General features: G+C 51.9%; 1 protein-coding gene across 2 annotated transcripts; it reads left to right on the top strand.

The window, feature by feature from the left end:
• On the top strand, positions 1 to 9,963 carry LOC145337146 (ephrin type-B receptor 1-like). Of its 2 annotated transcripts, none has more exons than XM_080181933.1 (4): positions 1 to 158; positions 2,377 to 2,441; positions 5,855 to 6,530; positions 9,414 to 9,963. In XM_080181933.1, the coding sequence occupies exons 1-4, from the start codon at positions 107 to 109 to the stop codon at positions 9,689 to 9,691; spliced, it is 1,071 nt and encodes a 356-aa protein (XP_080038059.1). In that variant the 5' UTR covers positions 1 to 106; the 3' UTR covers positions 9,692 to 9,963. The 2 variants fall into 2 exon arrangements, with proteins under 2 accessions (XP_080038059.1, XP_080038060.1); XM_080181934.1 differs by lacking the exon at positions 1 to 158 and adding an exon at positions 456 to 540.
• The last annotated feature ends 3,270 nt before the right edge of the window (positions 9,964 to 13,233 follow it).

The following is a 13,233-nucleotide window of genomic DNA, read 5'->3' as shown; positions in this document are numbered from 1 at the left end:
TACAAGCGTCAGTGGAGAGAGACAGAGAGAGAGCAGGGCATGTCCAACTGAACCAGCAGAGAAGTCGGACATCCCCGCGAGGTCTCCCGTACAGAATCCGCTGGCCATGGGTTTTGGGATCTTGCTGTGTCTCGTCCCCACTGTATTGGCAGTGGACGGTGAGTCTGCTTTACAAAGGCTTAACCACCACACCCCCCTCCTCCGAACGCACCCCCCCTGCCCAACCCCCAGGCCAAGGTAGAGTTGTACAGTCCCCTATTGGGCCCTTTTCAGCAAAGACTATTCCACTGCGAGAGGCATCACAAACCAGCCCCAGTTTTGTCTCCAACTAAATCTTACACCGTGTCCACTCCCACAGCCGCTCCCTCGAGTGGGCACCGGTTGGTATTTATTGCCCATCCCTTAATTGCCTCCCCGCCCCCCCACCCCTTGAGAAGGTGGTTGGTTAGCCGCCGTCTTGAACCTGCCTGAGGCGTAGGTGTGCACCCAGACTGCTGTCAAGGGAGGGAGTTCCAGGATTTTGACCCAGCCGCAGTGAAGGTACGCCGCTATATTTCCAAGTTGGGGTGGCACAGCGGGTTAGCACCGCTGCCTCATGGCATCAGGGACCCTAGTTCGATTCCCAGCTCAGGTCAGTGTCTGTGTGGAGTTTGCACATTCTCCCTGTGTCTGCGTGGGTTTCCTCCAGGTGCTCCAGTTTCCTCCCACAGTCCCAAAGATGTACAGGTTAGGTGGATTGGCCGTGCTAAATTGCCCCTTAGTGTCCAAAGATGTGTAGGTTAGGTGGATTGGCCATGCTAAATTGTCCCTTAGTGTCCAAAGATGTGTAGATTAGGTGGATTGGCCATGCTAAATTGCCCCTTAGTGTCCAAAGATGTGTAGGTTAGGTGGATTGGCCATGCTAAATTGCCCCTTAGTGTCCAAAGATGTGTAGATTAGGTGGATTATCCATGCTAAATTGTCCCTTAGTGTCCAAAGATGTGTAGGTTAGGTGGATTGGCCATGCTAAATTGCCCCTTAGTGTCCAAAGATGTGCAGGTTAGGTGGATTGGCCATGCTAAATTGCCCCTTAGTGTCCAAAGATGTGTAGATTAGGTGGATTGGCCATGCTAAATTGCCCCTTAGTGTCCAAAGATGTGCAGGTTAGGTGGATTGGCCATGCTAAATTGCCCCTTAGTGTCCAAAGATGTGCAGGTTAGGTGGATTGGCCATGCTAAATTGCCCCTTAGTGTCCAAAGATGTGCAGGTTAGGTGGATTGGCCATGCTAAATTGTCCCTTAGTGTCCAAAGATGTGCAGGTTAGGTGGATTGGCCATGCTAAATTGCCCCTTAGTGTCCAAAGATGTGCAGGTTAGGTGGATTGGCCATGCTAAATTGCCCCTTAGTGTCCAAAGATGTGCAGGTTAGGTGGATTGGCCATGCTAAATTGTCCCTTAGTGTCCAAAGATGTGCAGGTTAGGTGGATTGGCCATACTAAATTGCCCCTTAGTGTCCAAAGATGTGCAGGTTAGGTGGATTGGCCATGCTAAATTGCCCCTTAGTGTCCAAAGATGTGCAGGTTAGGTGGATTGGCCATGCTAAATTGCCCCTTAGTGTCCAAAGATGTGCAGGTTAGGTGGATTGGCCATGCTAAATTGCCCCTTAGTGTCCAAAGATGTGCAGGTTAGGTGGATTGGCCATGCTAAATTGCCCCTTAGTGTCCAAAGATGTGCAGGTTAGGTGGATTGGCCATGCTAAATTGCCTCTTAGTGTCCAAAGATGTGCAGGTTAGGTGGATTGGCCATGCTAAATTGTCCCTTAGTGTCCAAAGATGTGCAGGTTAGGTGGATTGGCCATGCTAAATTGCCCCTTAGTGTCCAAAGATGTGCAGGTTAGGTGGATTGGCCATGCTAAATTGCCTCTTAGTGTCCAAAGATGTGCAGGTTAGGTGGATTGGCCATGCTAAATTGCCTCTTAGTGTCCAAAGATGTGCAGGTTAGGTGGATTGGCCATGCTAAATTGACCCGACTGTCAGGGGATTAAACAAAGAAGAAGATCGGAGCAGGAGGAGGCCATTTGGCCGTTCCAGCCAAAGATAGCAGGATAAATTTGCGGAGTTACGGGAATGGGTGGGATGGAGTTCGGTGCGGAGCCGATGGGCTGAATGGCCTCCTACACTGTGGCCATTCCACGAGAACCAAGGTCGTTACCTTGGTCATCTTTACCTGTGGGATCTTGCTGTGCATGGATTGGCTTAACCACCCGGTGGCGTCGGTTGACTCGCGGGTCGAAGAACGCTCCAGGAGCCTCCACGTCCTCTCGGCACGTCCAGCGGCGGTGGGCGCTATGTAAATTCAGGTCATTTCTTTTTTTTTCCTTCTTTTGTGTCTCTACCAGTTGTTCTTTTGGACACTGAGTTGGAACAGGACGAACTCAACTGGTTGGTGACTCCTGCTAATGGGGTAAGGCCCAGACTGACACTGGGGCGCATTAATATTAAGGTCTTGCGATACGATCGGGGAGGGAAGGGATGGGGGCTTCCCAGACAGTCTCACGGTGTGGCATCTCGGGGTCTCAGGGACATAGATGGACTCCCAGCCGATTGTGGTCACCAATGGGTCAGAACTCCTGACTCCAGGCCCCTCACCTCCCACACACCTTGCCTGCGTTCTCTCCCCCCCCCCCCTCCCCCCCACCACATATATACACACACACACACACACGCATGTGTGCGCACACAACCACTGGTATAAACAGACCATGTTCAAATAAACTCTAGGGGGCGATCTTCCTCGTTCTGCCAGTCGCCACTCTACACAGAGCACCTTGCCACTGCCATCCTGGCACCCTGGCACTGCCTGCTGGGCACCCTGGCACTGTGCGCCTGACAGTACCTACCGGGCAATAGCCAATGCCAAGGAAGCAGGGCCTGAGGGGGTGGGGCCTATAGGGAGGCAGGCTAGGGGAATGCTGAGCACTCTGCAATGGGGATCGGATGGGGGAGATCCTGAACACTTTTCAACCGGCGATAACTGGAGGTGGGAAGGGGGGAGCCAATCGGCTGACCTCTGTGGGGCAGAGGGTGTAGTGATCAGCCATGGAAGCCAGTAATAGCGGGGGCGAAATAGTGACAGGTCTCTTTTCCCTGTGCTGTTGCGTGGAACAGAGAGACCTGCGCATGTGCAATTGCGCCCCATGCTGTCAGCTGCCAGCTTTCTGGTGAGCTTAAGCCCTGCCTTCTCCCCCCACCCAACCCCTGCTGGTGGGAAACGGATTTAGCAAGATTTACTTGCACGTAAGAGCGGCATAAGATTTGACTTGTTGCCTCACCGAGACGATGGATCTGAAACCCCCCCGTTTTCACATCCGTCTGGCTTCTCTGTTCCGTGAACTGAACCTATTTAAACTGAGTCTTTCACAACAACTACAGGAAATAGAAGAAAGTAGGCTGAACTACAGCAACAGCAGGGAGATATCTGCAACGAAACGCCGGGAGCAGAGAACACTTACGTGACCCAAATTCTACCAGTTAATGTCAATTTCAGTTGCTTATGGTCCATTGTTATTTGCCATCTATATTAATGATTTGGATGAGAATATAGGAGGCATGGTTAGTAAGTTTGCAGATGACACCGAGATTGGTGGCATTGTGGACAGTGAAGGAAGTTATCTCGGATTGCGATGGGATCTTGATCAATTGACGAATGGCAAATGGATTTTAATTTCGATAAACGCTGGGAGATGCATTTTGGTAGATCGAACCAGGGCAGGACCGACTCAGTTAATGGTAGGGCGTTGGGGAGAGTTACAGAACAACGAGATCTAGGGGTATACCTCCTTGAAAGTGGAGTCACAGGTGGACAGAGTGGTGAAGAAGGCATTCGGCATGCTTGGTTTCATCGGTCAGAACATTGAATACAGGAGTTGGGACGTCTTGTTGAAGTTGTACAAGACATTGGTAAGGCCACACTTGGAATACTGTGTACAGTTCTGGTCACCCTGTTATAGAAAGGATACTATCAAACTAGAAAGAGTGCAGAAAAGATTTACTAGGATGCTACCGGGACTTGATGGATTGAGTTATAAGGAGAGGCTGGATAGACTGGGACTTTTTCTCTGGAGTGTAGGAGGCTGAGGGGTGATCTTATAGAGGTCTATAAAATAATGAGGGGCACAGATCAGCTAGATAGTCAATATCTTTTCCCAAAGGGAGGGCAGCCTAAAACTAGAGGGCATAGGTTTAAGGTGAGAGGGGAGAGATACAAAAGGGTCCAGAGGGGCAATTTTTTTCACACAGAGAGTGGTGAGTGTCTGGAACGGGGTGGCAGAGGTAGTAGTAGAGGCAGGGACAATTTTGTCTTTTAAAATCATTTAGACATTTACATGTGTAAGATGGGTATAGACTGTCTGTACGGAGTCTGCATGTTCTCCCCGTGTCTGCGTGGGTTTCCTCTGGATGCTCCGGTTTCCTCCCACAGTCCAAAGATTTGCAGGTTAGGTGGATTGGCCGTGCTAAATTGCCACCTTAGTGTCCCAGATGCGTGGGTTAGAGGGATTAGCGGGTAAAATATGTAGGGACATGGGGATAGGTTCTGGGTGGGATTATTGTCAGTGCAGACTCGATGGGCTGAATGGCCTCTTTCTGCACTGTCGGGATTCTATGGATAGAATGGTTGGATCACAGAATCCCAACAGTGCAGAAAGAGGCCATTCCGCCCATCAATTCTGCACTGACCACAATCCCACCCAGGCCCTATTCCTGTAACCCTTCATTTTTACCCTGCCAATCTCCCTTAGAGTCAGGGCAATTTAGCATGGCCAATCCATCTAACCAGCATGTCTTTCAGCGTGTGGGAGGAAACCGGAGTACCCGGAGGAAATCCACACAGACATGGGGGGTGGGGGGGACAAGCAGACTCTGCACAAACAGTGACCCAAGGCTGGAATTGAACACGGGTCCCTGGCGCTGTGAGGCAGCACTGCCAACCACTGCGCCACCCTGCCACCCACAAATATGGGCCATACGCTGGCAATTGAGACTTATGGTTTAATAAAAAGGGGACAGTATGGACAAATTGGGCCGAAGGGCCTGTTTCCATGCTGTTAAACCTCTATGACTCCGTAACTCTCTATGTCTCTATGATCTCAATGACTCTATGACCTCTATGATCTCAATGACTCTATGATCCGATGACCTCTATGACCTCTATGACTCTATGACCTCTATGCCCTATGAATTCTATGACCTCTATGATCTTATGACCTCTATGACCCTATGAACTCTATAACTCTATGACCTCTATGACCCTATGACTCTATGACCTCTATGACCCTATGAACTCTATGAATCTATGACCCTATGAACTCTATGACTCTATGACCCTCTGAACTCTATGACCTCTATGACCCTATGAACTCTGACCCTATGACCTCATGACCTCTATGTCTCTATGACCCTATGAACTCTATGACTCTATGACCCTATGACCTCATGACCTCTATGACTCAATTAACTCTATCACCCTATGAATTCTATGATCCTATGAACTCTATGACTCAATGACCTCTATCATCCTATGACCTCTATGACCTGATGACTCTATGACCCTATGAACTCTATGACTCAATGACCTCCATCATCCTATGACCTCTATGACCTGATGACTCTATGACCCTATGACCTCTATGACTCAATGACCTCTATCACCCTATGACCTCGATGACCCTATGACCTCTATGACTCTATTTCTCCACATGATCCCATTGTTTACTCCATTCTGGCTGGGGAGCTGTTGTGTTTGGAAGGGAGGAGGGTAGGGATGTTGGAAGGAATGAAGAGTTTATTAATTTTGTTGCGTTTTCTCTCTCGTGGCAGTGGGAAGAAACGGTGGCTGTGGACAAAAACTTCAACACCATGAGGACTTATCGGGTTTGCAATGTTGAAGGCCCAAACCAGGACAACTGGTTACGGAGCGCCTACATAGCGAGGGGCGAGGCCCAGATGGTTTACGTAACCCTCAGATTCACCGTGAGAGACTGCAGCTCCATCGTCAGCGTTGGCGGCTCTTGCCGGGAGACCTTTGCCCTCTACTACCTCGAGACGGACTCCAAGGGCGCCCCGGAGGCCAGCACCGCTGCCCGGATGAAGGCCGCCTACACCAAGGCCCGGGACATCACCGCCCAGCACGTCTTCGCCCTCAGCGGCAGGGGCAAGGTCAACCGGGCCACCGTGCCCATCGGGCCACTGGGCAAGGCCGGCTTCCACCTGGCTTTCCGCGACCGGGGGGCCTGCGTCAACCTCCTCAGCGTGCGGGTCTCCTACAAGAAGTGCCCGCCCACCGTCGCCAACCTGGCCCGCTTCCCCGAGACCCCGGCAGGCGGCAGCCTGACCTCGCTGGCCATTGCCCTGGGTGCCTGCGTCGCAAACGCGGAGGAGGACTCTGTGCCCCTCAAGATGTACTGCACCAGCGAGGGAGACTGGGTGGTGCCTATCGGGAGTTGCAGGTGCCAGGCTGGGTACCAAAGCAACGAGGAACTCACCGAGTGCGCAGGTAATGGGATCGCCAGCTAATCTATTCCCCTGGCACTTGCCAGGCCTTCCTGGTCCATGTATCTTTGGAATGGTGAGTGGTTGGAACTGGGCATCATTGGTCTTGCCCCTCTATAATTGCCCCTTGAGAAGGTTGATTGATGATTGACTGAGGTAGCAGAGAGACGATACCTACCTAGTCCAGGCACTAGATGGGTGGAATGGCCCATTTTTTCCATAAGATATGGGAGCAGGATTAGGCCATTCGGCCCATCGAGCCATTCTATCATGTGCCCCTCATCCCCATTTTCCTGCCTTCTCCCCATAACCCTCCAACCCATTAAAAATCTGTCCATCTCCTCCTTCAATTGACTCACTGTCCCAGCATCCATCGCACTTTGGGGTAGCAAATTCCACTAATAAATAACGTTTATTTCTTAGTGTCACAAGTCGGCTGACATTAACACCGCAATGAAGTTACTGTGAAAATCCCCGAGTCGCCACACTCCCGCGTCTGTTCAGGTAACACTAAGGGGCAATTTAGCATGGCCAATCCACCTAACCTGCACATCTTTGGACACTAAGGGGCAATTTAGCATGGCCAATCCACCTAACCTGCACATCTTTGGAGACTAAGGGGTAATTTAGCATGGCCAATCCACCTAACCTGCACATCTTTGGACATTAATGGGCAATTTAGCATGGCCAATCCACCTAACCTACACATCTTTGGACATTAATGGGCAATTTAGCATGGCCAATCCACCTAACCTGCACATCTTTGGACATTAATGGGCAATTTAGCATGGCCAATCCACCTAACCTACACATCTTTGGACACTAAGGGACAATTTAGCATGGCCAATCCACCTAACCCGTACATCTTTGGACACTAAGGGGCAATTTAGCATGGCCAATCCACCGAACCTGCGCATCTTTGGACACTAAGGGACAATTTAGCATGGCCAATCTACCTAACCCTCACATCTTTGGACACTAAGGAACAACTTAGAATGGCCAATCCACCTAACCTGCACATCTTTGGACACTAAGGGGCAATTTAGCATGGCCAATCCATCTAACCTGCACATCTTTGGACACTCAGGGGCAATTTGGCATGGCCAATCCACCTAACCTGCACATCTTTGGACACTCAGGGGCAATTTAGCATGGCCAATCCACCTAACCTGCACATCTTTGGACACGAAGGGGCAATTTAGCATGGCCAATCCACCTAACCTACACATCTTTGGACACTAAGGGGCAATTTAGCATGGCCAATCCACCTAACCTGCACATCTTGGGACACTAAGGGGCAATTTAGCATGGCCAATCCACCTAACCTGCACATCTTTGGACACTGAGGGGCAATTTAGCATGGCCAATCCACCTAGCCTGCGCATCTTTGGACACTAAGGGGCAATTTAGCATGGCCAATCCACCTAACCTACACATCTTTGGACACTAAGGGGCAATTTAGCATGGCCAATCCACCTAACCTGCACATCTTGGGACACTAAGGGGCAATTTAGCATGGCCAATCCACCTAACCTGCACATCTTTGGACACTAAGGGGCAATTTAGCATGGCCAATCCACCTAACCTGCACATCTTTGGACACTAAGAGGCAATTTAGCATGGCCAATCCACCTAACCTGCACATCTTTGGACACTAAGGGGCAATTTAGCATGGCCAATCCACCTAACCTACACATCTTTGGACACTAAGGGGCAATTTAGCATGGCCAATCCACCTAACCTGCACATCTTTGGACACTAAGGGGCAATTTAGCATGGCCAATCCATCTAACCTACACATCTTTGGACACTAAGAGGCAATTTAGCATGGCCAATCCACCTAACCTGCACATCTTTGGACACTAAGGGGCAATTTAGCATGGCCAATCCATCTAACCTGCACATCTTTGGACTGCGGGAAGAAACCCGAGTACCTGGAGGAAACCCACGCAGACATGGGGAGAATGTGCAAACTCCACACAGACAGTGACCCCAAGCCGGGAATCGAACCCAGGTCCCTGGCGCCGTGAGGCAGCAGCACTAACCCACTGTGCCACCCACAGATTCACAACCCTTTGGGAGAAGTATTTTCTCCTCACCTCTGTTTCAAATTTGCTACCCCTTATCCTAAGAGTTTGACCTCTCGTCCTAGAATGTCCCACAAGAGGAGGCTTCACATCTGCTTTATCCACACCCTTTATCATCTTCTACACCTCAATTTGATCTCCTCTCTGAATTCCAGAGAGGACCGGCCCAAACGGTTCAATCTCTCTTCATCTCATCTCTGGAATCAATTGAGTGAACCTCCTCCGAGCTGCCTCCCACACCTTTCCTCAAATACGGTGACCAAAATCGAGCACAATACTCCAGGTGTGGCCTCTACGGCCCTCGGAGGGGGGATAGGGGGAGAAGAGGGCCACAAATATTCACAATCCTCCCAGTGCAAGGAACCCCCGACCCTGAGACTGTGATCCCCTGCCCCCCTGGTTCTAGAGAGAACTTACCTGCCACACTGTGCCAACCTCCTCTTTCTGGGTAATGCGGATTAGCGCGTCAAACACTTTTGTGTACCCTCGTGTTAACAGATAGACACCATTCTGTCGGCAGTCCTCCTCTACCGAATGCTTTCTTCCTCGATTTCTATCGATTCCCACGGGGGGAGTGGGGGAGAATGTGGGACTCGCTCCCACGGGGAGTGGGGGAGAATGTGGGACTCACTCCCACGGGGAGTGGGGGAGAATGTGGGACTCACTCCCACGGGGGAGAATGTGGTTTGTTCTGGTGATTCAGTCACGAGAGAGGTACCAAACTCAACTTGGAAGTAATAATGTGGCTGAGTGTCCACCTTATCGCAACGCGTTGAACTGGATCCATTCCTTTCCAACAGCGATGGGAGACCCTCTTGTTCAGATGTCGTCGGAGCGAGGCCCCGCCCAGGAGGCTTCAGGCCCCTCCTCCTGCAGCCGATTGGAGGGCCAGCTGCGAGCCAATCAGCAGCTGCTGGAAGAGCAGGCCAAGGCTTTGGCTCGGTTGACCCAGATGGTGGACGCCCTCAACGTCACCCTCCTCACCATCTGGCAGAGTCTTCACACGCTGCCCAGAGACCACCCACCACCGGCCCATGGTACGAGCGCTCCGGGAGCCGATGGCGGAGAAGGGAATTGAGGGAGCGACCGAGCGTGTGCAAGGAGGTGGGAAAAGGCCGATCCTCGTCGTCCGCCTAAATTCACGGCACTCGCTGGGAAAGGTCTGGGCACCGCGGGGCAATTGTTCATGGGATTCCTTCCTTACTCTCACTCCCACAAGCTCCGACCCAGGGTTGACTGTTCTGATCCCTGGTCCCCCTCAATGCCATAGAACCCGACAGTGCAGAAAGAGGCCCATTGGGTCTGCACCAACTCTCTGACAAACATCATTCCCCTCTGCCCGTTACCCAACGCATGGTCAATCCACCCAACCTGCACATCTTTGGACACTAAGGGACAATTTAGCATGGCCAATCCACCTAACCTGCACATCTTTGGACACTAAGGGGCAATTTAGCATGGCCAATCCACCTAACCTACACATCTTTGGACACTAAGGGGCAATTTAGCATGGCCAATCCACCTAACCTATACATCTTTGGGCACTAAGGGACAATTTAGCATGGCCAATCCACCTAACCTGCACAACTTTGGACACTAAGGGACAATTTAGCACGGCCAATCCACCTAACCTGCACATCTTTGGACACTAAGGGGCAATTTAGCATGGCCAATCCACCTAACCTACACATCTTTGGGCACTAAGGGACAATTTAGCATGGTCAATCCACCTAACCTACACATCTTTGGGCACTAAGGGACAATTTAGCATGGCCAATCCACCTAACCTACACATCTTTGGACACTAAGGGGCAATTTAGCATGGCCAATCCACCTAACCTGCACATCTTTGGACACTAAGGGGCAATTTAGCATGGCCAATCCACCTAACCTACACATCTTTGGACACTAAGGGGCAATTTAGCATGGCCAATCCCCCTAACCTGCACATCTTTGGACACTAAGCGGCAATGTAGCCCCTTAATGTCCAAAGGAAACCGGATCACCCGGAAGAAACCCATGCAGACACGGGGAAGAACCTGCAAACACAGACCCAAGCGGGAATCAAACCCAGCTCTCTGGCGCTGTGAGGCAGTGGTGCTAACCATCATGGCACCGTGTTGTCCCTCACACGCGCAGCCCTCCCTTAGTGGAAAAACCGCTCAAAAATAAAATATTATGACTCAGCCATGAAAAATATTCACAGCATGTGTATTAATTGTGTAGAGTGTCAGGGATGGTGATGCTCTGGGTATGAAGGTAGAGGAAACTCTCCACTCAGGTCTACTGAATACAGTCACCAGCGAACATCGTATGAGGCACACAAGAGGCAAGATGTGACGGTCTCAAAAATCACTGCCTGACCCAATCTTTCATTAAAACATCAAATCAGAATCGATTTAATCATTCTCCAAGCACAAGTTGAACAGAATAAGTATTTGACATCTTGCTGTGATAAATCAGTGTGAGGGTGCAGGCCCCAACTCCCAGTGAAAGGGCTAGGCCTCAACTCCCAATGTGAGGGGGCAGGCCCCAACTCCCAGGATAAGCAACAGGCCCCAACTCCCAGAGTGAAAAGGCCCCAACTCCCAGAGTGACAAGGCCCCAACTCCCAGTGGAAGGGCAAGGCTTCAGCTCCCAGTGTGAGGGGCAGGCCCCAACTTCCAGTGCGAGGGGCAGGCAACAACTCCTAATGAAAGGACTCGGTCCCAACCCCAAGTATGAGGGGCAGGCCTCAACTCCCAGTGTAAGGGACAGGCCCCAACTCCCAGTGTAAGGGGCAGGCCTCAACTCCCAGTGTAAGGGACAGGCTCCAACTCCCAGTGTAAGGGACAGGCTCCAACTCCCAGTGTAAGGGACAGGTCCCAACTCCTAGTGTAAGGGGCAGGCCTCAACTCCGAGTGTAAGGGACAGGCTCCAACTCCCAGTGTAAGGGACAGGCCCCAACTCCCAGTGTAAGGGGCAGGCCTCAACTCCCAGTGTAAGGGACAGGCTCCAACTCCCAGTGTAAGGGACAGGCCCCAACTCCCAGTGTAAGGGACAGGCTCCAACTCCCAGTGTAAGGGGCAGGCCCCAACTCCCAGTGTAAGGGGCAGGCCCCAACTCCCAGTGTAAGGGGCAGGCCCCAACTCCCAGTGTAATGATTAGGCCCCAACTCCAAGTTTGAGGGGCAGACCTCAACTCCCAATGAAAGGACTAGGCCCCAACCCCAAGTATGAGGGGCAGGCCTCAACTCCCAGTGTAAGGGACAGGCCCCAACTCCCAGTGCGAGGGGCAGGCCTCAACTGCCAGTGAAAGGACTAGGCCCCAACTCCAAGTTTGAGGGGCAGGCCCTCAACTCTCAGGGTGAGGGACAGGTGCCAACTCCCAGTGAAAGGACTAGGCCCCAACTCCTGGCGGGAGGAACAGGCCCCAACCCCCAGTGTGAGGGGCAGGCCTCAGTTCCCGGTGTTGCGGACAAGGCCCCGCCATGAGTTGAATGTGAGGCCAGGTTCCCAGGCGTAAAGAAATTAAATCAAGGCTCCACGAGGTGACCCCCACCCCCACCGCCACCACCACCACCACCCCCACCACCACCCCCGCCCCCCCCGGCACCCCACCACCACTACACTCTTAACACGGTCCACACAACCGTTGGTCAGTAAGTGCCAGGCCTCCTTGTTGAGGCAAACACGCAACAGGACAACTCAAACTGGTTCATCAAAGGCAATAATTTGTACTCAAACTGTGATAGGACAATTACTATTGAAACCAACCCCCCCCCCCACAAGAGAGCTGCATTATCTTACCTAGATGTCCAAACTGGTCATCTTTGCCCGAGTTTAGGAGGGAACTTTACCCTGGATTGAGCATGAGACTCGGAAATAAGAGGGTAACGGGTATGACACCCCCCCCCCCACCCCAGCACTGACCCCAACTGCCCATTACTGTGGCCCCCTAATCTCCAAACTGGGCGCCCAACCAATACAGTGGCGGGAAAACCCCCTGCCCGAGTCCCCCATCCCAAACTGGCACACGGCCCCAATCCCCAGCCCGATTTTCCCCAAACCGCCCCCTCCCTCCGACACGATCGCTCCCATCACCAAAACTTTACCCCTCCCCCCCCCCCCCGCCATCATCCAACTGTGTACCCACCGAATGACACACCCTAGCCCTTGGCACGTGCGTCAGAAGTTTATTTATTAGTGTCACAGGTCAGGCTTACATTGACACCGCAATGAAGTTACTGCGAAAATCCCCCAGTTGCCTGTTCGGGTAACACCGAGGGAGAATTTAGCACGGCCCAGTGCACCCCTAACCAGCACGTCTTTCAGACTGTGGGAGGAAACCGGAGCACCCGGAGGAAACCCACGCAGACACGGGAGAATGTGCATGCTCCACACAGACAGTGACCCAAACCGGGAATCGAACCTGGTGCTGTGAGGCAGCAGTGCTAACCCACTGTGCCCCCGTGCGATTGGAGGGAACACTGGGCCCTGTGGTTGTAACCTAATGCTACATTCGAATCCATTTACAACACCACGCATTTACCCTGGTTAGTCCCCTTGACCCTAAGGGGCAATTTAGCATGGCCAATCCACCTAACCCGCACATCTTTGGACACTAAGGGACAATTTAGCA

Source organism: Carcharhinus amblyrhynchos, unplaced genomic scaffold (assembly GCF_965287045.1).
Source record: "Carcharhinus amblyrhynchos unplaced genomic scaffold, sCarAmb.v2.hapA scaffold_43, whole genome shotgun sequence".
NCBI classification, from domain to species: Eukaryota; Metazoa; Chordata; class Chondrichthyes; order Carcharhiniformes; family Carcharhinidae; genus Carcharhinus; species Carcharhinus amblyrhynchos.
The sequence above is the reverse complement of the archived record's forward strand: the minus strand, read 5'-3'. Positions and strand labels throughout refer to the sequence as shown.